At 39.1% G+C, this 27,668-nt stretch overlaps 1 protein-coding gene across 3 annotated transcripts in view; it reads right to left on the bottom strand.

Moving 5' to 3' along the window:
* Positions 1–2,969: 2,969 nt before the first annotated feature.
* EPS15L1 (epidermal growth factor receptor pathway substrate 15 like 1) overlaps positions 2,970–27,668 on the bottom strand; it is a 46,614-nt gene continuing 21,915 nt past the window's right edge. For all 3 annotated transcript variants that reach the window (XM_021540087.2, XM_021540088.2, XM_021540089.2), the window contains 2 exons: positions 12,897–13,102; positions 2,970–8,313 (listed from right to left, as the gene is read on the bottom strand). In XM_021540087.2, coding sequence (XP_021395762.1) covers positions 8,167–8,313; positions 12,897–13,102 — 353 coding nt within the window. In that variant the 3' untranslated portion in view covers positions 2,970–8,166. The remainder of the gene's footprint in view (positions 8,314–12,896; positions 13,103–27,668) is intronic.

The raw sequence follows: 27,668 nt of genomic DNA, 5'->3' as shown, positions 1-27,668 counted from the left end.
CAGCACCACCCCACCACGTTGTGCATACCCAGCACCACATCAGCACCCTATGAAACAGCCCAGAACCAATCCAGCACCATTCCAGCACCACACCAGCACTGGTGAAACAGTCCAACACCACCACCCCAGCACATTTTGCACACCCAGCACCAGTCCAGCACCACACCAGCACTGGTGAAACAGCCCAGCACCATCCCAGCACCCTGTACACAGCCAGCACCCAGCAAGCCAGAAGGCAGGACACTTTCAAATCTCTTTTTTTTTTAACCCTAAGTGGAAGGCTGGACTAGAAACCCCCTGGCTTTTCTGGAAGTTTAATTTAGATTCAGTATTGTAGCTAATCACATGTGGGAGAGCTGAAGCTTTAGTGCTGGACATGGCTCACCTCATGCAGGATGGGGCATTTCAACCTGTGTAAGGCCTTGGTTACTCACAGCCATTTACAAACTGCCTGAAAACATTGCCTGGCTCTAAACTTTGGTCTTCCATCCACAAGAATGCCAAAATAAGTTTGTCCACTCTTCAAATTATAGGATTGTGTGGTTCTGTGGTTTTCTGTGGTAGAAGCTCTGTGGTTTCTTAAGCTATTTTGTGCACCTCTAACACAGAGTAGCTGTTAGGCTTTGCTTAAATTGAATTTTTGAAGCCAGAACCCCAAGCTCCAGCAATTTTCTTTTGCTATATTTAGAAAAAACAACTACAACAAAGTCATGTAGCCATCACTATGGTAACTAGCAAAAAATTCATCCCAAACCCTGTGGAATTTAACAGGGAGAAAGCCATCCCCATTGCTAGCATCAAAACCTTCTTGGTGGCATTTACAAACAAGCTCTGCATCATTTGATCCCAAACCCATTGGGAGCAGCCCCTGCCACAAACCAGCACCTTCCACTTGCACCACACAAAGGATGCACAGATTCATCCTGAGCTTGTTAGGTAGGAAATATATTTGATTTACTCTTTTGAGGTCTGATTTTTCAGCCACAATTATTTGATCTTACAAAATTTACTGCAGACACTAAAGAGGAACTATAAGGACTGTTTTACAGAATGAAGAAGGGTTAACTTTACCAAAACCTCCTCTCTCTCAAGGAGAACAGAAGCAACCAAATTTTCATTTGCTCTGTAACCACTGTTAGCATTAGTTACCTGCTTTTTTACCTGCTCCCATTGTAAATCCTTTCAGCAAATCAGAATTTTTCTGTCTGCTGTCGTGAGCATAAATTCAGCAAGACAGAAACTGCAGGTGAACTTACCTGGTACAGGTTTATAACTAAATAGGGTATTGCTTTAAATCACTTTTACTTCTGTTTCTTCTTACAGCTCAGAGTATACCTGGAGTTCTGACTCATTATGTCATTAAGAAATATCTGGAATATCATTTTGGATATGATCTTCTGTGATATTTAATATGTCAGGTGAATAACTACATAGCCTGAGGCTTAAACACAAAACAAAAAACACACAAAAATATCCTCATATCCCATCAACCACTTTTTTACAGCCTGTGTGCAATGACAGCATGAGTTTTGTTATCTTAATGATTTTATATTATGTTTGCAAAATAAGGGATATGAAGTGCCTGGATGTCCTTTCTGTGGAAGCAAGGGATAGGCAGAGAGCACAGGGCTTTTTCATTCTGAAAATTGTGATCAAGGACCTTAATGGGAAGTTAAACAGCAAAAAATATATTATGTAAGGTGCTGGCAGAGCCCTGTGAGATTTCATCAATTAGGAAGGCTACAGTAATTCTATGAGATGCTGCATCAGCACCAATAAAAAGTTTTAATTGTGGTCATAACATTAAAAAAACAAAACAAAACAAAAAAAAACCAACCAGACAGGAGGGACTCAGAGTGACTACACTGATAGTCACATACAGCAGATGGAGATTCAGCAGTTCCAGAGATAAACCTGAAAGCAGTTCCAGCGTGGGAGCTCAGAATTCCAAGAGTAGAGCTGGGTCTGGGACACTTTGAAGTTCAGTCAATAAATGCTACAGTCGTGCTTGAGTTTAACAGTTGGGCTCAGACTTTGCACAGCTTTTGGAGTGAAATTTCCACATCCTGAACAGAATGGTGATGCTGTTATCCCTCCCAGTGAAGGGGACACTTTGAGGTTCAGTCAATAAATGCTACAGTCGTGTTTGAGCTGGGCTCAGACCTTGGACAGCCTTTAGGGTGAAATTTCCACATCCTGAACAGAATGGTGATGCTTTTATCCCTTCCCAGTGAAGGAGCTCTCAGGCCATGCTGGGTACAGGGGGGGTCCTTTCAGATTAAGATTTCAGATTTCAGATTAAGATTTCAGATTTCAGATTAAGCCCAGACAATGTGGATGAGGAAAGCATTTGGGGAAGCACAGGGATGAGAATGCTGAGTATGTCAGACCCCAGAAACTCAAGTGGGAGCAACACATGGAGGGCTGGGTCATGGTTTTATGAGAGACGAAAAGCATGACACGATGAGAATTAGGGAGGGATTGTGCCCCTCTGTAGTCAAATCCTCCAAAATGGGAATGAACCAAAAATAACTGAGGGAAACCTGCCTTGGCAAGATGCTCACTGTGGCCAGGTGAGGAGGAGCAGGCAGGGAACAGCCGGGAGAAGAATGAGTCCAAGTGAGTAAATGGAACAGCCCAGCAGCGAGGTGTGTTTTTCCAGGCAGCCAAAGGTTGTCTCCAGCGATCTCCCCAGCCACTCCCAGCGTGAATTGCCAGGACAGCCACACTGATTGCTTGGGAAGGGTGTGGTGCTGCATCTGGGACTGGTCTGCTCAGCCCAAATCTGCCTGGGACAAGGAAGAAAGGGAAGGACAGGAGGGAAAACCATCCAGAAGGTACCAGCCAACAATAAAAAATTTCAGTGCACAGAATAGAGCTGTTCTTCAAAGCCAGAGTTACAAATTTAACATAAAATCTTGTGAAATTGTGGACCAAAAAAAAAAAAAAAAAAAAAGAGTGCCGAAATCTCAGAGCTCCAAAAAGTAACTTTCATTTATTATATTAAACAATAACATTTCTCTTATTATATTAAACAATAAACACATGAGATGGGTTAAAATTAAAATACCTTACAATTTGTTATAACATTTGAAAGATAAATATAACCACAATAATGTACATATTTGGAGATATTAGTCAGATTTAGGTCAACATTGCAGTTTCCACTTTGTGTTTCCACCTTTTCAGGTCAGACTGAAGAATCATATATTAAAAGGGACACCAGAAGAGCACTCTGTACTTGCAACAGCAGAAGGAACCACAGTCACTAGGAGTTTTCCTTTGAAACTTAAAGGGAGAGGCAGAAGTTGGAAAAAATGAAAATTCCATTTTATAACAAATTAGCCTTTATTTATAAAACTTTCAAGTAAAAAGAGCAGTATATCAACTGATCAAACAGGTGTGTCAATGAATTATAGTTAACATATTTACTCTAAAAATAAATCTTCTATGATTCCATCATACTCCAAGCAAAATTCCTTTCTAAGAAAAGATGGTTGTTGTGAAGTCTACATGTATAACCAAATATATAACCAAAAACTTGGCTGTTCCACTAGTATAGGAAGATAATTGAATTAGATCATTAACAGCAGAGATCAATTCACATCAACAGAGTTCCAGCTCTAAATGAGGATTAAGCAGAAATGAAATTCCTGAGAAGGAGGAATAAAATGCAGAAGAAAGGAGAAATCAAACTCTTACACAAGGGAAAGCCACAATTCTACTTGGACCAAAACTCCTTGGGCCATGGTTCTACAGAACAAATATTCTTCTCAATGGAGAAACACTAAAGAAGAAATAGTAACCCCAAAAGGATTATAAGAAGAATTCAAGAAAAGTGCGTTATCCTTGAGCATAAGATGACAAAATAATTTCTACAAGAGTGCCAACAGATTTCACAGATGGGAATTAAAATTAAAAAGGCTTACATAGACACAGCTTGGAATTTCTTACACTTTGAGAGCACAGTACATGGAACAAGGTACAGGAAGGAGTGATGACCCTCACAGGGCAGAGGTTCCATGAAGAAAAAGTTGCCTATATAGAAATATTTCCTACAGCATTATTGTGAGAGTATGAATTTATGAGCATCTGGTTTTATTGCAGGGGGACTGGGAGGTTTTACAGCGAGACAATTTGAAGGTAACTGAGGGAAAGTTAAAAATGGGAACACACAGTTCTGTGAGGGGCAATGTGGTAATTCCATATCTGTGCCCTCTGTGCACTGTCTGCACATGCAGGTTGGATGTGAATAATTGTCTGTCTGTTCTGTTTAACTGCTGTGCCTCAGTGCCCTGTGCAATCCATGAGTCATTCCAGTATTGTATATTCCATATAAAACGTGTGTGCCACCATAAAACCCTGCCAAACTCTGATTGCTCAAGGTAGCACAGAGTCTAATCATTTATCTAAGCAGAAAGAAGAATCACCCCCACTCTTTCCTCTAAGCCAAATATGCAATGGATATTTGTTCCTCCTGAAGTAAAAGCTTAGGTGGAAATGGAGGAAGACCAGAACTGGAATCCAGATGACAATTATGTGCAACTAATCTAACTGGAATGAAGCAAGAAAAACATGTTTTCCACCTTTGCCTGTGACTGTTTGGGGTGTGTGTATGAGAACAGCTCCCCACAAATAATTTTTAAAAAAGGAAAATTAAAAAAAAGGAAAGAGGGAAGAGGGAAACTATGAGCAAACATAGGAGAAAATTCACTGCCTCAGCCCAGAGAAGAAAGATGAAATGCAAGATCAGCAGTTGGGCCTACATTCCAAACAGATACTTGGAAAGCTACAAAGAATGTGAAATGACATCCAGTGCAGATAATTACTTCCTTCTGCCAGGGTTCTCTTACACCTGGAACAGCTAATGAACACAGTTTTTCATGTCAATGAAAGAAATCTCGATACAAATTGATTAGAAATAATTTCTCCTCTTTTCTTTAACCAGGACTTTGAAACTCTCAGAGCCAGGAGCTAATCTGAATTTCTGTAAAGACTCCAATTCTGTATCCCTCTGTGGTTACAGAATTCATACATACACACAAGCTTTAATATATAGAATATATATGCATATTCTACATATTCATTGTATATACACATTTTATGTACAGCACAAGGAACTATATACTGGACATAGCATGTGGACATGTATATACACACACTATGATTACATTATACAATACTCTATATATATATATATATATTTGTATATATACACATACACACAAATAATATGGATCTCACTGTACACTGTATATGCACTGGGGGTATTCACATTTTCCATATCTTACAGTGTATGTATTTGCTCTGCCCAAATAGCAACAGGTCTGTTTGTGCTTTAAATTTCACTGTCTGGAGGAAGAAGAGCAATGTCTTGCAAAGTTTTGCCTCAAAGAGCAAGTGCAGGTATTGTACAAACACTGAGTTACAGTGTGGGGAAAGAATGTGGGGAATCTTCCTTTTTATATGGAAAACTGTATTAAATACAAAGTGAGAAATCACAGCTAGGTTTTCTTCTACTGCAGTGACAACATTTTGAATCAAGAGTGTTTCAGTAAATTTAAGGTTCCTAAATCTAACACTGTGCATAGACAACATGTTGTGTTCTGTCCCTGTTCATTTGTTGATCTGCAGTTACTGTCCAAGCAACTATGAGGAAGAGTCAATAAGGAAATAGAAAAACAAGCCCTAACACTCTACAGAATGCTGGATTAATTCACATTTCTGCCTCTCTGCTGGACATCTTGAAAACATCATCTCATTGGCCTAGAAGCATTATAAAATCAGTGTTTTTGGGCCCTGACAAAGCAACAGAAAGTCTTGTTATGGTACAGAACTTCAAAAATGCATCGAGCTATTTAGTCATGCACCTAAATACTAAGTTATTAGTATTTATTACTCTCGAGATTTTATTGTAGCAGAAGAGACACCAGAAGGACTCAGGTCCAACTGAACAGGAGGATTTCACACATGGATACAGATTATATAACTGTACAGTTATATAGTTATACAGTTTGTATAACTGCACTGAGAATCCTGCAGCCACTTGCTTTTGAAAATTGCTTTCACAGCAAAAGTTTTATCATGTTACCTTAAAGACAGACACAGGTTAGCTCTCAGAGATTTAAAGTTCTGTACACCAAAGAAGAGAGAAATTTTTGTCTTTTAGTATGTTTGATCATGTAATCAAACATCTATTAGAGAAAAATTATTGCAATGGGAAGGGACTTCAAATCAGGTTCTTCAAAATTAGAAAGAGCTTCTATTGCATCCCAAAGGGCTCATTAAAGGACAGTATTAAAGAGCATGATATGGTTGGTTTTGGTATTAGAAATAAATCCTCTCTCCTTCTGAGGAGAATAAAAGGTTTACATTATCTGTAGTACCATAACACAGGAGACACACAGTAAAGGGGAGTTGTGACTCCTAAAAATAACACCCTAAACACAAATAGATGTGTGTGTCTGCACACCCACCCATGCACCTACCTCCCTACAAAAGCCTGAGACTACAAATGCCACGTCCTGGCTGCATTTCAGAGCTGAAAGCCACCAAGATGCTAAAAATGATCCAATCTGTGTCAGGAAAGCATCCAGGATAAGGCAATCCCAACAGAACAGGGAAAGATTGCTTTCAGTCACTGAGCAGGCACTGTCATTGTAGTATGAAAATAAAAGCAAGGAAGCAAGGACATAAAAAATAGAAATGCATTATAGATGATGAAGGAATATCACATTAAAAAAAAAAAAAGAGAAAATTAAGTAAGATAAGGGCCACATCAGTAAGAACACAGAATGTAAAGCTTTTGTATTCCCAGAGAACAAAGGGCAGGAAAGAAGACTGAGGACATTTAAAAATGCTGTACTAGATCCCTACTCCACGAGACAGAAAACTCCAAGGCAAACACAACTGAAGTTTTAGAATTCCTGTAATCAGAAAAGGCATTTCTAGTAAGCAAATTAAATTCACAGACTTATTTTTTCTATGACATGTCAAACACATTCTGTGTTGTCTTTCCCAGGTGGAAACACTCAGTGCATATAAAACCTGTTCCTACCTGGTCTGAGTCCTGCAAACTGGATTTTAGAGCCAACCCAGACAGTTCTGCCAGAACTGATGTGTGAATGTGCATTTGGCAACTAAAATCTGATTCAACTTGGCTTCATTTCAGCTACAGCTGCTTGATCTGTAACCCCAAGGAGGTGGAATTGAAGAAGCAGAGGTAGAGACTGTCCCAGAGTCACTTGGCTAACATGACCCAGTCTGTGCTGGCAGCTGGAGAAAATGAGGGTACAGTGAGTGGTAGGGGTGAGCACTCCTCAAACATTGGCAATTTTTCCACCACTTCATTTCTTGATGTCACATTAAAGCAGCACCCAAATGTGTATCACCACCCTGAAAACTCATTTGCTTACAATAAAGGAAATTCTTACTTCAAGATTTAACTGCTAAATTATTTATCCCATTTACTGTAACTGAATTAATTCCCACTTTTAGTCTTATATAATTATTAAAAATCAATGCAAACAAATGTTGAAATTAGAAGGGCTACTAATTTTTAGTCTTCAAATTTATATTGTTTTATAGAGTTCACTGTATCCATCATATATAACTTGTCAGATTCTTTTTTAAAGCCACAACTTCTGGATAAAAAGGGATCATCTACTAATGAATTTAGGCTTTGACATAGATGATGCAGAAGAAGTACTGATTAGCCTACCATGAATTATTAAATAAATGCAACAAGTGAAAGCTAATTCTATAAATATTCTCTTTTTATGACATTTTCTTTGAAATCCTTCCTGCAGCCTCAAAAACCCAGCGGAATTCAGGTTATTAAAAAACAAAAAACCAAATTCACAAGCTGCAGTTTACTCTATGCAACATTTGTGTTTCAGATAAACTTTCAGTACCTCAGGATTACACATTAGATTTCTTACAAGCAATAAATTTGATCTAGAACATATCATACAGCTTATACAGTGTTTCCCTGCAGATGATGCACTCGAGAATCCACACAGAGCCTGGTCAGACACAACCAGCCAGTCTTGTTTAGGTCTGAAGGTGACTAAAATTATTCTCACAAATATAAACCAAGGATTTTGTATTTTTATAAAAGCTTTGCTCCAAGGTTTCTCTTGAACAGGGTAAAGGCCAAGACCCTCTTTAAGAGTTTGGCATGTCAGCCTTACTGAGAGCAATGGCCAACTCAAGGTCTTCTTGTTCTTGTCTCCTCAACCGAGCCAGTCTTTCCTGCTCTGCTTTTTCACTCTCTCTCTTCGCCCAGGCCAGCTGCTGTTCCTCATTTCCAAACTAAAAAATGAAAATGGAAAACAAATTAATGGAGTTACCAACCAGCTCAAAGAAATTATGAAAAAAAAAAACCAAAAAAACCCCAAAGAATCAGACTTATTAAATATACAGCTGAAGCACACCAGGCTGTCTTAGGGCAGTTTTAGATTGACATAGAAATTCACTCACTGGTTTCCTCACTTCATCCTTTATTTCCTTAATTTCTTCCTCCTTCACTTCCTCCCTTGATTTATTTCCTTAATTCCTCCTTCCTTTACCTCTTACTTAATTTCCTTAGTTTCTTCCTCCTCCCACCTGGAAATTAACCCACATGGGATGCAAGTTCCTGCATCTGTGGCTCAGTTGAATTATGAAAACTGCCAAAAAAAAATCCTCTACAAGCACAAAAAAAGGAAGTTAATGGTTATGGTTTGGAAGCACAGCAACTACAACCATTTTTAAGAATAAATAGCTGGTAATGGTAATAGTTATTTATTCTTATGCAACTGCACAACCGAGTTTTATTGTGGGAGTTCCTGCTAAGGGTGAGGGGTTTGAGAAGTGATTTTGGACACTGCTGACATGTGGGAAGTTTCATCACCAAATCAAGTTACCCAAAGTGCTTCTGTTGCTGTTCATAAAATACACACAGAGTTTCACCAGTAAGAAATAATGTGAGAGAATCCAATTTACTTCAGCAGAGAACACTAAGAAAATATCACACTTTCTAACATTCAGCTCCTGAACCTGGTTGGGCTCCCCAAAACACAAACACGGTGCAACAAAACCTGTCCAAAATTATATTCTACAATATACCAGTGAAGGATGCAAAAGTTTGCTCATTTAAACATTTAGAACAAAACCTGAAACTGTTTTATTGAAATCATAGCAATTTCAAACTCAAATATAATCTGTTCCCAGCTAATTTTAACATTTGCTGAGGTGGAGGATGGGAACAGCTGTATGCAAATGTTTGCATTAAAACCCACTTCTGAAATCTGCTTTTTGGTTTTTGTTTTGTTTGTTTGTTTTTGGGTTTTTTTGTTGTTGTTTTGTGGGGTTTTTTTGGTTTTTTGAGGATTTTTTTTTTTCTGTCTGTGTGCAGGAAAACATATTATTTGAGGAGAAAAATTTCAGCTGGATGTATACTGCAAAAATTCCTTGTGGCCCAGGACACTGAGCTGTGCCATGACACAAACTAACACAGCGACACCTGCCCATACCAGCCTGAAATATTGAACTGAATGTTAAAATGAGTGCTAAACCCTTCCTGGCTGCATCAACATTTGTGATGGTCCCACCCCAGCCTCCTCTTCCACTCTGCAGCCCACCTGTAATTTTTATTTTTTACGTATTTTGAAATAAATCTGTCTAATTGAATTTCTTTTAACCCAAGCCCTCATTTACTCATAATTTAATCATGCCTCTGGATGCTCATCATTCCTCTTTTTTTTTTCTTCCAGTATGACTTTAGAGATGGTTTGATGCAAAAAAACCTTTTCTTCATGCAATATCTCTGCTTACATTGCTATAAAAATTTAGATGAGAATCTTTGCATTTGATGCTACTGAAATACAATAGAAGTGTAACACCTTTTGATATTGTAAATTAAAATGGAGAAACCCTACTACATTCCTCATTTAAATAATGTCAGCTGCTAGGTAAGATTGAAAAGCTCGTTAAGATTTTAAATACATTATTTTTTTCAAGGTAAAGACAGATACAAAAGGAAGCAGGAATTCTCTGCTTAGTCCAGGAATTTAGGCAGATCCAACAGCTGGGATGGAAAATGAATGGTTACTATTCTCAGAAATACAAGATGGTCAAACTATTTGGGATATTTTTTTAATGTTGAGAATTCCTTATGAAAATTTAATGTTGAGAATAATGTTTTACTTCTATGGCTTCCATTCTAGGATAAGACTTCCAAAGTTTAGGAGAGTCCCAATTATAACTTGTTTATAGGACACAAGTTATATTTTTGCAGTTAAAAGTGCTGAGTGGAACAAAAAAAAAGGAAAACTAATCAAGTGATTCATTGGAAACAAATCTGGATGTGCCTGGTTACAAGTGGTTGGCACAAAGTGCAATTTTCAGGAGATAACTCTCACCATTGAGTAGTGAAATAAATACAGAAAAATTCATTAATGCCACAGATTCTTGCACAGATTGTATATCAAAAGGTAATTTACAGGTAATTTAATAAAACAATAATTTTTTGCATATGTCCAGATTTCAACAAGTCTACAAATATGTGTGACAAGTGTAATTGCATGAAACCTTTCCTTTTTCAGAAGTACAGCCAGACCCAAGGCAGAGATGAAACCAGCAGATTGCAGCAAGACTAATCAAATCACAAAAAGCTCCACTAATTTGTGTGTACTGAATTTCCAGCTTGTACTGAGACAAAAAGCTTAGTGCTCAGTGTTCTGTTTCTTGGCAGAAAAATGGATTTTCTTGTTCTGTAAACTGCAGCTGGAACCCAGAAATACCTGAAATCTGAGCTACCAAAAGACTCTTTTGTTCCAATGAATCATATTTAATGACAGCAACAAAGTTAAGGATGCAATGAAAATATACACAAACTCTGGGTGCATGAATTTGCCAGTGTGTCAAAAAAACCACCAGATTTTCCTACTAAAATATAATGAAGGTTCTCATGTTCTTTCTTGCAACAGTCAAGGATTTCAATTAAAAATCAGGTTGTTTGATTATTCAGTTCTACATGATTCAGTTCTCAGACTCCATGGATTCAAAGTAGACATCAAAAACCTCCTGTAAGTAAAACTGATTTTCATTTCCATTTTGAACAAAGTTTCCCAACCATGAGGCAAGGAGAAGCACAATATTCTCAATCATTTCAAAGTAACTGGCACATTTAAAACATGGTGCAGAAGGATTAGAAATTGTCAAGTGTAGCAGCATGATTGTGTCATAGAAAAGGAAAAAAACCCATGAACTGAGGAGAAAAGGGATCAAATCTGTCTTTTCAGCCAAATTCAGTCAACATCTCTTTTTTTTTCCTACAGGAGGAGGAATTAATTCAGAAAACTGATTTTTAAATGGATTTAATTTTATGAAATACCATTTAACAGGAATTATTAAGTGGCTACTGCTCATTATCTCATTTTTTTCTACTTGTTCCTTATCTTCTAAAGTTAATCTGAGCTGAGAACCTGATGGCACAGCAAATTTAACCCAGGAGCACCCACTAGGATTGGGATCAGAGATTTTGGTCAATCATTTGATACAATCAATCAGAGTAAACCACATTTTAACTTAAGAAATACAGTCTGGAAAGTAAGATGACAACTGGGTAACAGTCATTCCATTCCATCATTTGTCTTTCATTGCAGGAAGAAATTAGATGTTGTTGAAGAAACTTCAGATAAAGCAAGTTTTGTGTCTTATTTTTATTAAGAATGTCACCAGTTTGTATACAATCAGAATTTAACTGTGCAAATCCAACTAGCTGTGGTCAAACATACAACAAATCTTGAACTTGGATGTTTCAGAAGTGATAAATTAAAGCCCTGAGGCCAACTAAAGTCTGTACAGATGACCTCAGCTAACAATATCACATAAGAAAGTGATACACATTTAATATTAAATAATAACTAGGAGAGGAAAAAAAACCCAAAACACTAGAAAGAAACAAAGAAAGATTCAGCTTAAATATCTCCCCTTGCTGAACACTGACCTGTGTCCAGCAGGGTTAGGGAACAGAGTAAGTTTGCAATTTTACTACGTGGCAACATGAGAAAACAAAAACATGTGAAAGGAGGAAGAAGCCTGAGGCTGTGGATGGAACAGATTCTATCCACTTATGGAAGCAATAAGAACCACACCACCATTGCATTTATAATGGTTCCCAATTCCAGCACTAAAACCAAAGCCAGGCTGTGGAAACCCCAATACTTTTAATTGAATGGGGACCTGGCTTTGTTTCCAAACCTCCTGGGACTGTTTTCTGGAATGAAGTGTGGACCTTTCTATCTTGGTTCTACAAAACCATTTTGTTTTCTCTGTCTTTTCTACAACATCAGTAACAGGAACAAAATTCAACAGCTAAATTTTCAATTTCTGTCTCAATTTCTGTGTCTCTCTATGAGCAAAATCCATCATATACAGCAAATGTCAGATTTTTTTCCACAAACAGTTACAGGTACTTATTAGAAACTTTCCCTTCAAGGATTTCCTACTCAGGATATGGTGAAATTGCTAGAGAAATGTTCAATATCAATTGTTTTTGAGTCTTTACATCATTGGCTCCCAAAAATCCATTTACAAAATAGCCTCCATGCAACAAAAACAATACACAGATTCTTCTACAAAGAATTTGAGAGTAAAGGCACACTGTACTAAAATAATTTAAATGCACGTAAACCCTTGAAAATTTAGTACGAAACTTCTTTTTTATTGAAATAACGCCTTTTTATTACAGAAATATTAATACAAAAACAATGAGGACAGCATGAAGGTACTGAGAGACAGAAGCCAGGGAACAGTAGGTTTGCAGGTAAGACAAAAAAAAAAAAACCCAACAGAGATTGCTGCAAGCAGAGCAGAAAGTGGTTTGCTCAGAGACAAGGAACTTAACTTACAGAGCTGAAGTCTGCAAACCCCAAGGAAGAGTCTTTAGAAGTTTTACTTGAAGAGGAGGGAGCAAATGGATCTTTTCCACTAAATGGGTCCCCAAACCCCTTTTTACTTTGAAACAGGTCACTGCTGTCAGCCCCAAATGGCTGGAATGGATCATGGGGCTTGGGAAAATCTGCAGACCCAAGGTGGCTTACAGGAGTACTTTTACCTGGAAAGTTTAGGAAAAAAAAAAAAAAAAACAAAACAAAAAAAAACAAAAGGAAAAAAAGAGAAGTTACTTACCATGGACAATGCAAAGCCCTGAAATAGGAAATTGTGCTGATACACTTAAGCATCATCCATCCTTCCTGGGGTGGGTGAAAATTTAACCACATATAATGGTATTCATTTCTCAATGCAAACCATCTAAAACAGTTGTTTTATTTAAATGGATTTATTATCTTATACATACCAAAATATTAATACCATCAAGATTTTAAATGATGAAACCCATTATAAAGACATTTGGTCAGGAAAAAATTGACAAGTATGACTTTGATTTTCCAGGATTAGAGATAATTCAAGTTTAAGTTTGGTATTGTATAGAAAACAAAATAAAAAACAATGTATCACTAACAATAAGTCATGCTAAATAGGATTAATTGACAGAATGCCTACATTCTGATTTTTTCCTGGAACTGGTTTATCCTTCTACCACCACATACACAAGAAAAAAGAGGCTGATTAAGAAATCACCTCTCTCTGGGGTGTTTGCTCCACAACCCACCTTTTGTAGGTGACTGTTTGTTCTTATATTCCATCCCAACAACAAATGACATCACAGGAATTACTGTGCATGCTCATAAATATGATGTGTATATTTCATTTGTTGCAATTAAAGCCTCAGTGGTTGATGATTAATTCCCCTTGCCAAAAGACTATTTTGTGAGGTCAAGTAACTAAACAGATAGATATATTTCTTCTCCTCCTGCCCCACCTTAAAAAAATTGTTCCTGAGAAGTGTTAGTCCAGCATCCAGGGAAAATATTCCTTGGGTGAACATTCTTGATTGCAATATGTACTTGATAAAGGAAAACCTAGAAATATTCTTAAACAAATACTTACAACTCTCTGCACATTAACCTGAATTTCATATATTATTTGTAGCAATAGAGCTGTTTTGAAATATCCAATTATTTGAACTATAATTTAATAGAAATCTTATTATTCATTCCCATTATGATATACATACTAGGAAAGGACAGAGAAATTCAATAAAAGCCCAAATTTCAGAGTGTACTTGGCACACCTGAGTCATAGCCTGTGAGCTTTTCAGAAAGTACTTTGGTATATGCTCATGAACTTCACAGTATGTGCTCAGATCTGTGGAAATACTTTTATCAAAGGGAAATAAAGATCAGCAAACTTGCACTGAATAAATGACCTATCCAGTAACTTCCAGTAAATCCCAGCTCAGCCTCTCCTACCCCAGGGCCAGCCAAAATCCATCCTCAGTTGGCTTCTGTTCCCCAGTGTATCCAGGGAGCTGAGAAAATGAGGTTTGCATGGAGCTGAGGGAATTGGGTATTCAGGGAAGTGAGAAAATCAGGTTTACATGGAACTGAGGAAACTGGGTATTCAGGGAACTGAGAAAATCAGGTTTACATGGAACTCAGGGAATTGGGTATCCAGGGAACTGAGGGAATCAGGTTTGCATGGAGCTGAGGGAATTGGATATTTAGGGAGCTGAAGAAATCAGGTTTACATGGAGCTGAGGGAATTTGGTATCCAGGAAACTGAGGGAATGAGGTTTACATGGAACTGAAGGAATTGGGTATCCAGGGAACTGAGGGAATCAGGTTTACATGGAACTGAGGGAATTGGGTATTCAGGGAAGTGAGGGAATCAGGTTTACATGGAACTGAGGAAATCAGATTTGCATGGAGCTGAAGGAATCACACAGACTCTCGGGTGCAATATTGGCACCACTGGCAGACATCGAGCTGCATGCAAAGTGGGAAGCAAGCAAGTCCCCAGCTGAACAAGCAAACAGAGAGAGACATGGAATATAAGACATGTGCAGAAGGAGATAGAACTGGATTTCTTTAGTCCTGACAGTGTTTGAAGGGAACTTGATCATAGTCCTGCAAGTCTTTCCATCAGAAAAAAGCTGAATGGATTTAAACTGGGCCAAAAGAGATTCACATCAGAAAATCCACAACATTTTTAAAACTTAAGGATACTCCAGACTGCCTAAGGAACTTACAACATTCATAGAGTCAGAGAACATCCTGAGCTGGAAGGGACCCACAGGGATCACCCAGTCCAACCCCTGACAGGCACCACAACAATCCCACCCTGTGCCTGGGAGCATTGTCCAAATGTTCCTTGAGCCCTGGCAGTCCTGGGGCCATGACCATTGCTCTGGGGAGACATCCCATCAACACATCCATGAGGTTTGAGAAGGTTTCTAGAAATAACACTGGTTCAGCTGCCTTGAAGCTGGAAGACAAAGGAGATCTCCTAAAGCTCACCCCTGCACTTTTTTCCATGGTTCAGTACGTGCTCCATCCTGGATAACACATGTGACACAGATACACAGGTCCCCATGGCAGCAACCACCTGTGTGACTTCTAAAGAGAGGCAGATCAGGCCAGGGACTTGTCCTTCATGGAAGGAAGTGACAGATTAATCAGGAAATTGTTCTCCTCACCAGCACAGACCCTCCCTCACCACACCTGCCCCTCCACAGGGCACCTTTTGCTCTGTGGAATGGAGGGTTGCACTTCCATCCTGCCCATCCTGGTGGCCTCCAGATCCCACCACTGCCACAGCCATCCCATGCCAGGGGACATGCAAGCCTGGCAAGGGATGAGCAACTCAGCATTTTGTATGTAATGCTCCACTGAAAAGAGCAACTTATTTTAACTTGTTTTAAATTAGAGTCCTAGAATTCCAGAATGGTTTGGGTTGGAAGGTACCTTAAAGCTCATCCAGTGTGGACAGGGACACCTTCCACTAGATTGGGTTGCTCCAAGCTCCATCCAAACTGGCCTTGGAGAATTACAAAGAGAATTAAAGTATCTGCATTTCCAGCTTCTGGTCAAGGCAAAACAAGAACCCTCTAAGTTATTTCCCTCTCCTCTATTGCCAGTTACCAGCAAGGAAAGTGCCCCTCATGCTTCACCCTGTAGTGCCCAAAACCAATTTGGATTGATGGAGATAAAACTGACCCATTTTAAGCTGCTTTTTTTCTTAGGTTAAATCTTCTGCTAACGAAACCACTTTGTGGAATTGGTGACTGTTAAAACAAATACTGTGTTTGCAACGTATTTGTTCAGCAAGACTGGTTTTTCTGGGTGGCCTGTTTAAGGGTTTTGCACAAAGCCCTGGGTGGTTTTGAACCTGCACAGAGCATCAGGGTTTCTTGTGCTTCATCTTCATAGAAGATCACAAAGAATCACTTTTGTTGTAGAGGAAATGTTACCATGTAATGAGAGTTACTGCTAATGATATAGAAAGCTTTCATTTTACACACTGAGTGCCATTTTCTCCAGATTTTTAGATGTTAAAGAATAGAATAGGGTGGTAATTTTTCTATTTTGGAAAAAACAAATAAAAAAGTGAGAGGGAAAACCCTTATGCAATGAAGTTTATCTTTTGCAAAGCAATTGCAAATTGAATACATCAACCACGAGTTTGATGATCCACAAGGACCATCAGGTCCAAGTCCAAATCTCTCTCTGTTTTAGTGCCCTCTGTACGTTGTTCACAGTTTGCTTTATCTGCCACACTCTGCAAACATGGTTTTGAGGTCTGGCAGAAGTTTGTTTGGTTCAGTTAGATGTTCAAATTTACTCAATTACTGGCTACAAATTAGTAAGAACAACACCAGCATTATCTTTCTGATGTCTTTGCTGATTTACAGCAAGTGTAAGTCTCCCATTGTAGTGTGTGTACACTTAATTACACAAAGATTTTGTAGTCCCATGTTTAGTGTGTCAAGAATGTGGGTATGAAATTTCTACAACATAAAGCAAAAGTACCCAAACAGTAAAAGGTTATCAATTGTACTGATGGACATTGGTAAAATTGCAATACTGCAAAATATAGTTATAACTGAGATTGCATTAATCTTCCATTTGCTGGAAAATGTTGTATTTGTACATGACTCTGCTCATCGTTCTGAGGTATGGCACGCAAACAGTTGTAACCCTTATTTGATTTTTCTGCTAATAGTTTCAGGAGAAAGAAGTTCAGAAAAAAGCAAAACAGGTCCTATTCTGAAACCACAGCAGTTTCAGCAGTTACCCAAGTGGTGCACCCAAACCACACCGAGGACTCACTTCAGCAAAAAGAGATGATGAACAAAATGGTTTACCACAGCAAGTGCTGTTACTTACAGTGAACTCCACCCATACAAAGGGCTTATCTAATTTCATACCCCACAGCTAACTTGAGTTTGGAGGCCTGAGATCTATATTTCAAAGCAAATATAACCTCACTGGTAGGATGCAAACACAAAATTTGTCTTATTGAATTACAAGATATTGACAATGAAGTGAAATATTTAGAATTGTCTCAATATTCTATGTTTCAATGCTGGGTCTGACTTTCTGCTTAGAAGATCTTGTTAAATGATGAGAAGCAGCATTTTTCCTGCCTTTGAAGCCTGGATGGATCATGCTCATGGGCAAACAGGAGAAAGTGGAAATGACACAACTTTAAACTTTCACTAAACAAGGGCTCATTTCCAGGATACTTTCTAAACTGAAAAATAGCCTTTAAGGAGTCAGAGTTGTGCTGCAGAGGATAAGGAGTGATAAGGTGAATTAAGTCCATACCTGTGATTATACCTGAGCATACAATCTCCTGTTTTTCCACATGGCAGAAGAAGCCTCAGGTGCCTCTCAGCACATCTTTCTCCTGGCAGCTTACCAGATTCACATCTCATTCCCAACTTACTCAGCATGTTTTCCACCATCCTGTTAAGATTATCCAGCTCCTCCAGTGATGCAGAGTAACACCTTCATAAACTGAACTCACAGAAAAAATTACTAGTTTCAAACTTTGCCTGAAGGTTAATTACACTAAACTAAATTTTCTCCAGAATACTTGGGAGGTCTTTGTCTTCAACAGGAGCTATTTCAAACTCAACTATCTGATAATGTTCTTTGCAAAACATCACAACATGTTTTTTGCAACAGAAGGGAGAAGTTTTCCATTGGCAAACCCCCTCAGAACTGTTTTTTGCCTAATATTTGCAAAGTCTGCACCTTGAGTTCACCGAAAGCTTCTGCTTAAGAGAAACAATCTGACAATCTACAAACTTCTTGAAAGGTGAGAAATCGTTACACATTCAGCCCAACAAACTGCTCTGAAACAGCTTCTGGACAACTTCTTTCAACCATCAGTACTGAAATATCTTGACTCTCAGAGGCCAGCATAAACAAGAGAATCAAAGCGTGAATGGAATTTTTAGCTTGTGGCCAGGCAGGTGCTCCACCCATGAGTCATTTATCCTACACAACAAGGGATGCCTGTGCTCTAATGCAACTGTCAGGTCTTCTAGAAGGCATGAAAAATAAAAAAAACTTTTCCTGTCAGTCACAACTTTCAGGCTGATTTTCTCACTCTTGGCTACAGATAAGCAGAAAAAATAAAGGTAAACAGACACCAGGGTACCTGTGAATAACTCTGGGTGATGAAAAAGTTCTAAGGAAACAGGTGTGTGGTATCTTGCACAAATAAACATCCCAACACTCCTGTCATCTCACAATGAGTGAAGAACAGAACTCAATATACCCTGCTCTAGATCAAATGACTGATTACCCCTAACTTCCATAAATCCACATAATTTAGAGTTAAATCTAAATTAAGTCAAGGGAATTATATTACATTATTTTTCTCTCTTTAACACAATCCTTTCTTTTGTTCCTAACTCCTGATTACCTCCATTATACCTAACATGGCTTCTTCCTTTTAAAATTCATCTGACTAAATACACAGAGTGAATTTCTACATTGGGACACTGTATGTGGTGCAAGTAAAAAAAAAAAAAAAAAAAAAAAGGTCCACAAAAATGTGATGTGTTTAAACACTAAGTATTCACAAGACATCATTTTCTTTCAAGAACTGAACTCAGTAAATGCACAAAACAAAGCATTCAGACTTTGGCCTGCATTTACAAGGAAGATACTGAACAAATTATAGTCTTAATTTTGATCTAGTTGAGACAAACTCACATCTTAGGCAAACACACTACTAAAACCCATTTATATGTGCAACTCAAAAAGTAGCAAAGATCTAAGCTTTCTTTACCACACTGAAAAGTGTCAACATGAGGTCAATGTGCACTGCCAGTGCTCTTGGGCTGCCTTAAAGATGAGAAATAAGTCTCAATTTGCAAAAACAGTCAAACCATAAAAATGCCTTAAATTTAGAGAAGTGACACATACAAAAATGAACTATATTTATCGTTGGCATGAAGGAGGAGGAAGCATCAAACACAAAGGAAGGGAGCAGCAGAAGCTGCACAAACATTGCCTGCACTGCCCTGAGCTGAGCCAGCAGCTGGTTACACACAGAAGGAGCAAGAGGCTTCTGCAATGGTCCCAGGGGTACAAAAGACACCCCAAAAGAGTGAATATAAAACTTTCAGTTGCATAATCCTGGTCCAAAGAAGCCTGGAACACGTCTGCATGGGTGTGATTATCTGGGTATCTAATCAGTAAAGCTTTGAGGTCAAAGTGCCTCTTTCAGGATGCCTCCATAACCGTGAGCACTCGAGTGGGCAAATCCACCTGCAATTTCCCCTGCAAGCTCCCTGCACCACAGAACAGAACAAAAAGATGCTCTGCTGGTAATTTGTCTTGCACTTCTAGCTTCTCTGGGGCTGGCAACAGCCTTCTGCAACCACACTTCAAAGGATAGGCAAAGGATGGTCACCCCAAGTTAGGGAATTAGTGTTTCTGTAGGTGATGGATTACAACATTCAGCACAAGTAAATTTGCAGATTGGTTCAATAAACACAATATTAAGATCCTGAAGACCTCATAAGATCTTAAACCCCTGACCCATTTTCATGTTTTTAAGCTACCAACAGGTTCAGATATCATTTATCAGCCAACTTGCAAGATGAAAAAACAGGAGTTTATCAGTCAGATTATGCTTGAGTCAGCCTTTTCTGTCTTTTTTGGTGGAACAGCAAAATACATCTAGCAGTCTTGTAATTAGTGATTTGGTGAAATACTGAACCCTAACACCTTGATTGATTGAATTCATCAGTAACATCATTAGTATTAGTTTGTAATAATTTCTAGTCACTCAAACACTCTGCAAACCTTTGTGTTTGCACTGAGGTCTGGAGCTCCAGAGAGCCAGGCTCCTCTGAGGGATCAGGGTCATGCTTCCTAAACCAAGGCATGCTACTGTCCCCTTTATTTTTTCAGTATTTTAACATTTCAAAACCGTAACAAGTAATAAAAACACTGTGAGAACAACACTGAAGCCCTAAACTCAAAAAGGTTAATACAGAGGTGTTAACCACTAACCTCTGAAAAGTCAATATTCAGTTGCCATCATAGACCATATCTACAAAATATAAATGGATCACTAAACAAAGCTGAAGTTTTTTGACAAATTCCCCATGTGCAGTGTGGAATAGTAATTTACCAATGGAATTTATTTTAACACCTGCATTTCAAATAGCAGCTAAGTAATCCCACTAATTTATTTCTTATATAGGTTGAATTCAATATGTTTAAATTTACTCAAGATGGGCTGTAGACTCCTCATCCCTGGTCTAATGGAAGGTGTTCCTGCCGAAAGTAGGGGGGTTGTAACTGGATCTTCAATGTCCCTTCCAACACCTATCAGTCTGAGATTCTCTGATTCTATACATTCCAAGTTACATTGTATTTTTCTGCTATTTAAACATTGGCACCCCAATGAAAAACTCAATTTTTTAAGTGCACTAGCATTTTAAAAGTTCATTAACATAATATTCACTACCTCTATTAATCACTAATATACAGTAACATAAATGATAACATTTATACAAGCTAAAAATTATTTTAACAATAAAAATTATTAAAATAATTGTGTTTCTTAAATAATCATTGCAAGAAAGCAGCACACTGAAACTGAAAAGTGTATTTTCTTCCTGTGTTTTAAGGACTTTTATTCTTTCAAGGTTAGAAAGGTGAAAACCACTATAAGCAAGCAATAAAAATTTAGGAAAGGTTGAAGGTTCTTCCATTAATATCACAGAACCCCGGAATGGTTTGAATGGGAAGGATCTTAAAGCTGAAAGGTAAGAGTGCTGCCAGCACAAGTCATGGAAACACTGAGGGTGCCAGTTTGGAGGCTTCAGGGTGACTTTTTCATGAGAAGCCCTTTTGAACCTACTGCCAGTTCTAGGGTTCTCCATGCATCCTGAAATTTGGGTACTTCATCCATCACTCTTGGAATCAGGATTAAGCCACAATCACGTTCATCCAAGAATTTGCTGATGGCCAAAAATGTTGTCTCTGAGCTTCCCCAGCAACCTGGACCATCAGAAGTTGAGCAGGGCCAGTAACATTTGTTTGGAGGATGCCAACTAGTGACACTGACTATATCCTGTCATTTCAGCACCATGCAGGAATACGGAGTGGTGGCTATGGAGCATGGGTCACTGAATGCACCAGCAGCCCTAAAGGCACTAAACTATCTCTCTGATACTTGTGTGGGTTACCTCTCCCATCCCTAAGGAGGCCTAGAGGAACAGTCAGTGCTAAAACCCAAGACAATGCAAGGTATCATTTTCAATGAGAACTGATTGCATCCTACAACTTGGTGTGCCTTGTCCCCTTGGAAGCCAGGTCACACACACTCCTGTTGTGGCTGATGGGGAAGGAACTTTCATGTCTGAAAGGGTGCACAAAAGGCAAACACAGCATCACACCTGTGTCTTCTCCTCCCATCCTTCACAAACAGCATCACTACGGCATCACTACGGCAGGGCACGACCTGCTGCAGCAGCAGGGGTCAAGTGTTGCTCATCCTCCCTGGATATTGAGAGGCTTCCTTCAGGAACTCCAGGGCCTGACAAGGAGTCCAGAGCATAGAGAGTAATGTGTCAGATGCTTGTCAGTAGTGGTTAATCTCACTGGTTAACAGCGCTGCTATAACCGCAATGTGGAATGCATGGGGCTGCGCCGAAGGGAAGTGGTAAGGGTGGGGCATGAGCACTAGCTCCCACGATCAAAGCACTACTTTACTTATAACCCAATCACTGACACCCACACAGCAACTTCCTGTACTTTAAAAAAAAAAAAAAAAAGAAAAAAAGAAAAAGAAAAAAAAATCTGTTTCTCTCTTTCTGTAATCAACAACTTTTACCTAGAAACTAGTAAGCGGCGAACTCTGACTGATTTCAATCTGCAGCTCACAGCAGAAAACATAATTTTTAATCTGTGAGAACCTATGAGAGCCATTTTAACTGACAGGTTTCAGTCTACCAGTTCTTTCATATTTTTTTATCCTTAATTACACCGATGTCCCATAATGGTTGAGAACTTCCATAAGAAATACAAAGCAACCAGAAGTTTGGTGGTGCTGAACAGCACAGGCAGTCTTCTGCCAGCAAATAAAATGTACTTCTACAAAACTCAGCAATGGTTTAGGGGAGTTTGAGAAAATAATGTGCAGTGGAACGTAGATCCTTGTCACAGGGCACCTTTTTTTAAGAATGCTGAGATACTTTACTATTATTTTCTTTCTGTTTATCCCAGCTCGTTACACAAAGCACTGGCATTTCTTCTATGCTTTTTTGTGTTATTCAAGATATAACATCAATAAATTTACAAAACGTTCCACTCCTCTCCAAAGAACCTGCAAGTTCTCCAGTAGCACCTGATGAACATCAAATTACTCCAGCCAAGTCCTAGGGGAGCTCTATGAAACCTAATGTCCCTTAGGACTTTCATGGAGATGAATACCTTCCTGAAGAACATGCACACACTCTCTTGGGGATTTTCGTTGGAAGAGTCTTGTCAGAAGAGCTAAAGAACTTTTTCTTGGCTGATCTTCCTCAACCTAAAGAGAATCTTAAGCCATGTATGGGACAGAGATAGCAATGTTACAAATCTTTTAATGAGACAGTAAATTAGAGCTTTGAGGTACACTAGTATCTAGATTTGCTCCTTCTGAAACACCTTCTCCTTGCTATTCTCTACTGGGATTAACTGAGTTATTAACCTTCCTCCAATTCTCTTTAAAGATTCTGCACTTAACCTCCAAGCAGTTATACTGAATAAATATTCAATAGAGTATTTTACCCTAAAATCAAGATGAGATTTCTCTTCGACCAAGCAAGGATCAGATTAGGACTTTGAAGCATCTAAAAGATCTTGACAGACTGGTCAACAATAGAGTAAGAAAGAAGGAAAATTATTTATGATGAACAAAACTAGCATAAAGCTGAGATTCTATCCAAGATACAAATCTAATTAAATAATCTCATGATTGTCAGACTCTCTCTTAATCTTAGTATTCAAGAAAGGAAAGATATGGATCTGAAGGGTGCCTAATCCATGCCACACAATAAGGGTTTACCTATCCCTGCCTGATAGTACCAACCAGAGAGAGCTGTGAACTGAACTATCTGCTAATACACTCAGATCACAGCTGCTCCTCCATGTTCCAGCTGTGAAAAAACCCAAATATCAACTAAAACCAAACTAACCAACGAAAACAACCAACCCATTTTCACTTTACAAGCAGAACAGGTCAGGATGTGTAGAACCAGACCTGATGACCCACTGCAATCATGCTACTGATAACTGCAGCAGCAGCAGAGAAGTTTCTCTACACGCTGTGCAAAGACTGTGTCCAGATATAAGAGCAGCTCCCCTGAACCACAAGCTCTTTTTAGAGGTTTTTCCAGGTGCATCTGAAGGCCTTTTGCTCTGACCATCACTATATGGTAAACACAGGTTGTGTCCAAAAGGCTCCATTCCAGGACCTGTGCTCTGCAAGTTCCTCATGAAGGACTTGGATGTGGGACTGGAAGGCAGACTTAAGTAAGTTTGATGACACGCAGTTGGGAGGAGCTGTTGACTCCCTTGAAGGCAGAGATGCGCTGCACAGAGATCTTGACAAAGGAAAGGGCCGGGCAATCCCCAACTTAACATGTCAAGTGCCAGATCCTGCCCCTGTGCCAGGGCAGCCCTGGATGCATGGACAGACTGGGGAACAAGAGGCTGTGAACCAGCCATGTGGAAAGGGACCTGGGAGTCCTTGGCTGGTGGCAAGTTTGATCTGAGGCACCAGTGTGCCCGAGCAGCTCAAAGTATCACCATGTTCTGGAGGGCACCAGGCCTGGCATCACCAGCCTGGTAAGGGAAGGGATTCTCCTGCTCTGCTCTGTGGTGGCCACACCTCCAGTGCTGGGGGCACAGAAGGAGCCAAAGCTGTTGGAGAGTGTCCCAAGGAGGGACACGGAGCTGGGGAAGGTCTGAGGAGCGGCTGAGGGCACTTGGCTCGTTCAGCTGGAGCACAGGAGATGAGGGGAGGCTCCTCGGGGCTGCAGCTCCTCCCGAGGGGAGGCAGAGGGGCAGGGGCTGAGCTCTGCTCTGGGACAGCTCCTGGAGCCCAGTGAGGGCTGGAGCTGTGCCAGGCCTTGGCATGGAGCTCAGGGAAAGGTTCTTCCCCCCGAGGGTGCTGGCACTGCCCAGGCTCCCCATGGCAGGGGTCACAGCCTAAGGGCTGTCAGAGCTCAACAGAAGTGCTTGGACAATGCATTCAGCCTTTTAGAGGGTGAGATTGTTGGGGTAGCCTGTGCAGGGCCAGCAGTTTGGCTCCATGATCTTTATGGGTGCCTTCCAACTCAGGACATGCCATGATTTTAAGTGTTTCCCTAATCCTGTGCTCAGCTCCAAGGGTTTGCTCTGTTTGCTCTTTGTTTTCATGCAGGAATGAGACTTGATGCCAAACTCCTTGTTCATCTGGACAAAACAGAGACGTGTGGGCAAGGTGAGAACTGTGGCACACTTTGGTCCAGGATGTTGTGCAATCCCTCAGTGGGATATCAGACAATGTCTGCATGTCACATGCAAAAGCTTCACATAAAGAAAAACACCAAATTAGGACTAATCAGGAACAATCCCTGGTGGATCCTGTTTAGTTTCCACTATCAACTGCCTGGGAAATCAGACAGCTTCCAATGCTCTGCAAAAGTATTTCTATTTTCTACTTGACTGCAGAGGTTTGGGGACAAGTAAAGTTTCCTTTTAGAGCTTTTTTTGCACCTGCCTACCAAAATGCAATCAAACCACAAAAGTGTTTTTCATATTAAACCCCCCCTCAACAGAAAGAACAGTTTTACTAAAAAGAGTACGAGCATTGAACAGAAAGGCAAATTACATGTTTGTCTGGTAATAATGAGCATTTATTTATCCTTCAGCAAGATCTTTATCACTTACTTGTTTTTTAATTGAAGAGACCAATAAGAAAGGTAAGAAACAACGGAAGCTTCTTTCTGTTGTTTGGTTGCTGAGCCCATTCTAACGCACATTTTATGTCTGTATCTCTTGCTACAATCACACTATATTACTATATAATTTCTCATGCTTTAAGTAACCACTGAAGATTGTCTTAGTTGTGGAAGGAAGGGAGGAGTAGAACTGCATAAACACACAAGGCTCATTTGCTTTAAAAAAACCCCTGTTGTTTCCTCCTTAGCCTATTTTATCATAACAACATTTGCTTTTGGTAGAGCAGCGGAACCTCACAAATATTGTATCTCCCTAGAAGTGGGGGAAGAAACACACTTAAACCATCTTTAACCAACTGATTAAAGGCTGAGTGCACATGTCTAAGTTAAAAACATATTGATACAGCTGAATATTCCTCAAATTCCTCAAACTGTACAAAAAACAGAATGAGGACACAGAAATTCAAAAACCCTCAAGTAGGTGAGTCAGTACTCACCTTTCCTGCTACTATTACACTGCATTTGCTAAAAGTAATCATGTTTCTAACAAGAAGTAGAAAGAAACCACATATAAGAGATTACATGGGTATACCTGGTATTTATTTGAATCATCCAACTTTATATAGGCCCCATTAACTTTAAAATATTTTATGCAGACTTTTTTGGAAGATGGCCACTTACATTCTTTTCTTGAAAACCAAATAAAGAAAAATAACATCATTCACAATGTGAAATAAGATTCCCTTCAGCTTTTCTATTTCTCCTTTTATTCATGTCTGTCCTAGTAATTAATATTTGTCAATATGATATGTTATGTGGGCTTTTTTTTAAATTACAGAAAACTCATAAGTAGAATAATAGAAAATATTAGAAAATACACAAAGCAAAACTAGAACAAACTACTTCAAGGATTTTTCCACAGTCCTAGAGCATTTCCTGACAAGTTTGCATCCCTACTCACCTACAAAAAAACTCTTATTTGTTGCTTTCAGGGTTTTAGGGTGCACCATCATCTCTTAAGCAATAAAATCACAGCAACAGGAACAAAGTAATGCTGCTGCAATGGACTGCCTGTAAGTCTATTATGTGAAATGGTATCTTTCATATCTTGGATCAATTTATGGGATAAGTAATGACATTAAGGATACCCTGGTAATAAGCAAGCACTTTTCACATTATCCAAGGAGTTTGTTGTAGAATAACTGGTTTGCAAAACCAGCCAGATCAACAATACCTGTCACAAACAGGCTGCCTGTTCTGCTCCAAAATGCACCAGCACAAAGGCAGAGAACCCACTGCAGGAGACATTAATGATGGATCTGTTCTCTTTGTACTATGCTTCCTGATACAGTCTGGGGATATATAAATACATGATGATCAATGTGTTTAATGCAAAATTCTGTGCCTATCCATAAGCAGCATCTAGCTTCTGTTGTTTTTTTTTGAGCCAACTGAAAGTTCCCTCTTGCTATCAACTGAACTCTACCATTGTTGTTAAAAGGAGACTTGAAACTACATGGCTTCAGTTCTTTAAACAGTTTCACTGGTAGCTGAATATCTTGAAAACAACTGCAAGGAGAACAGAAATTGAAGCTCCACTAAGAGAAATCTTATTTTCAATCCATGATATTTTTATATCTCCCAGATCTCCATAAATAACGGACTTGAAGCAGGAACAAAGCCATATATATTCAGAAAGTGTCTTCTGTTTAATGTGCAAATGCAAGAATGATCCTAGCTGGACAGACAGATCAGGACAGGTCTAACTGTTCTTGTCAGTACCTAGTGGCAGATGCCTCAGGAACATCAAAACAAGACAAGGATGCAGCCATAGTCATACTGCCTTGCTACTCAGCTACAAAGAGGCTAAAGCCAGTATTTTGGCTTTTGGGACATCCCATTGCCTCTGTTTCTTCTGAAAATTATCTAGAGGTTTTTTTAAGACTATTTAAACTTTTTTGCATTCAGCATATTCTCTGGCAAACATAGAAATGAATCCTGAATTTAAATTTCCATATAAAAACAAACCTCTTTATTTTAAAGATGCCATTTACTAATCTTATATGTTGCCTACTTAGAAAATACAGGTTTTTTCCTCCTGCTTTTTCCTGCCACATGTGATTTTATAGATCTGTAATGGCACTCTCTCATCATCTGTTTTCCACTTTGAAGAGTTTCAGTCTGGTTTACTGATAATTTTGTCATTTTACCAATAACTTCAAATCTTCCTCCATGGTTGAAATACAAGTTAAACAGTAGACTGTCAACTTGTTCTTACATGCAGCAATACACTGTAAATTGAAAGAAACAGCTTTTA

This window comes from Lonchura striata, chromosome 28, assembly GCF_046129695.1.
Source record: "Lonchura striata isolate bLonStr1 chromosome 28, bLonStr1.mat, whole genome shotgun sequence".
In the NCBI taxonomy this organism is placed as follows: Eukaryota; Metazoa; Chordata; class Aves; order Passeriformes; family Estrildidae; genus Lonchura; species Lonchura striata.
Note: the sequence above shows the minus strand (reverse complement) of the source record. Positions and strands in the feature narration are given on the sequence as shown.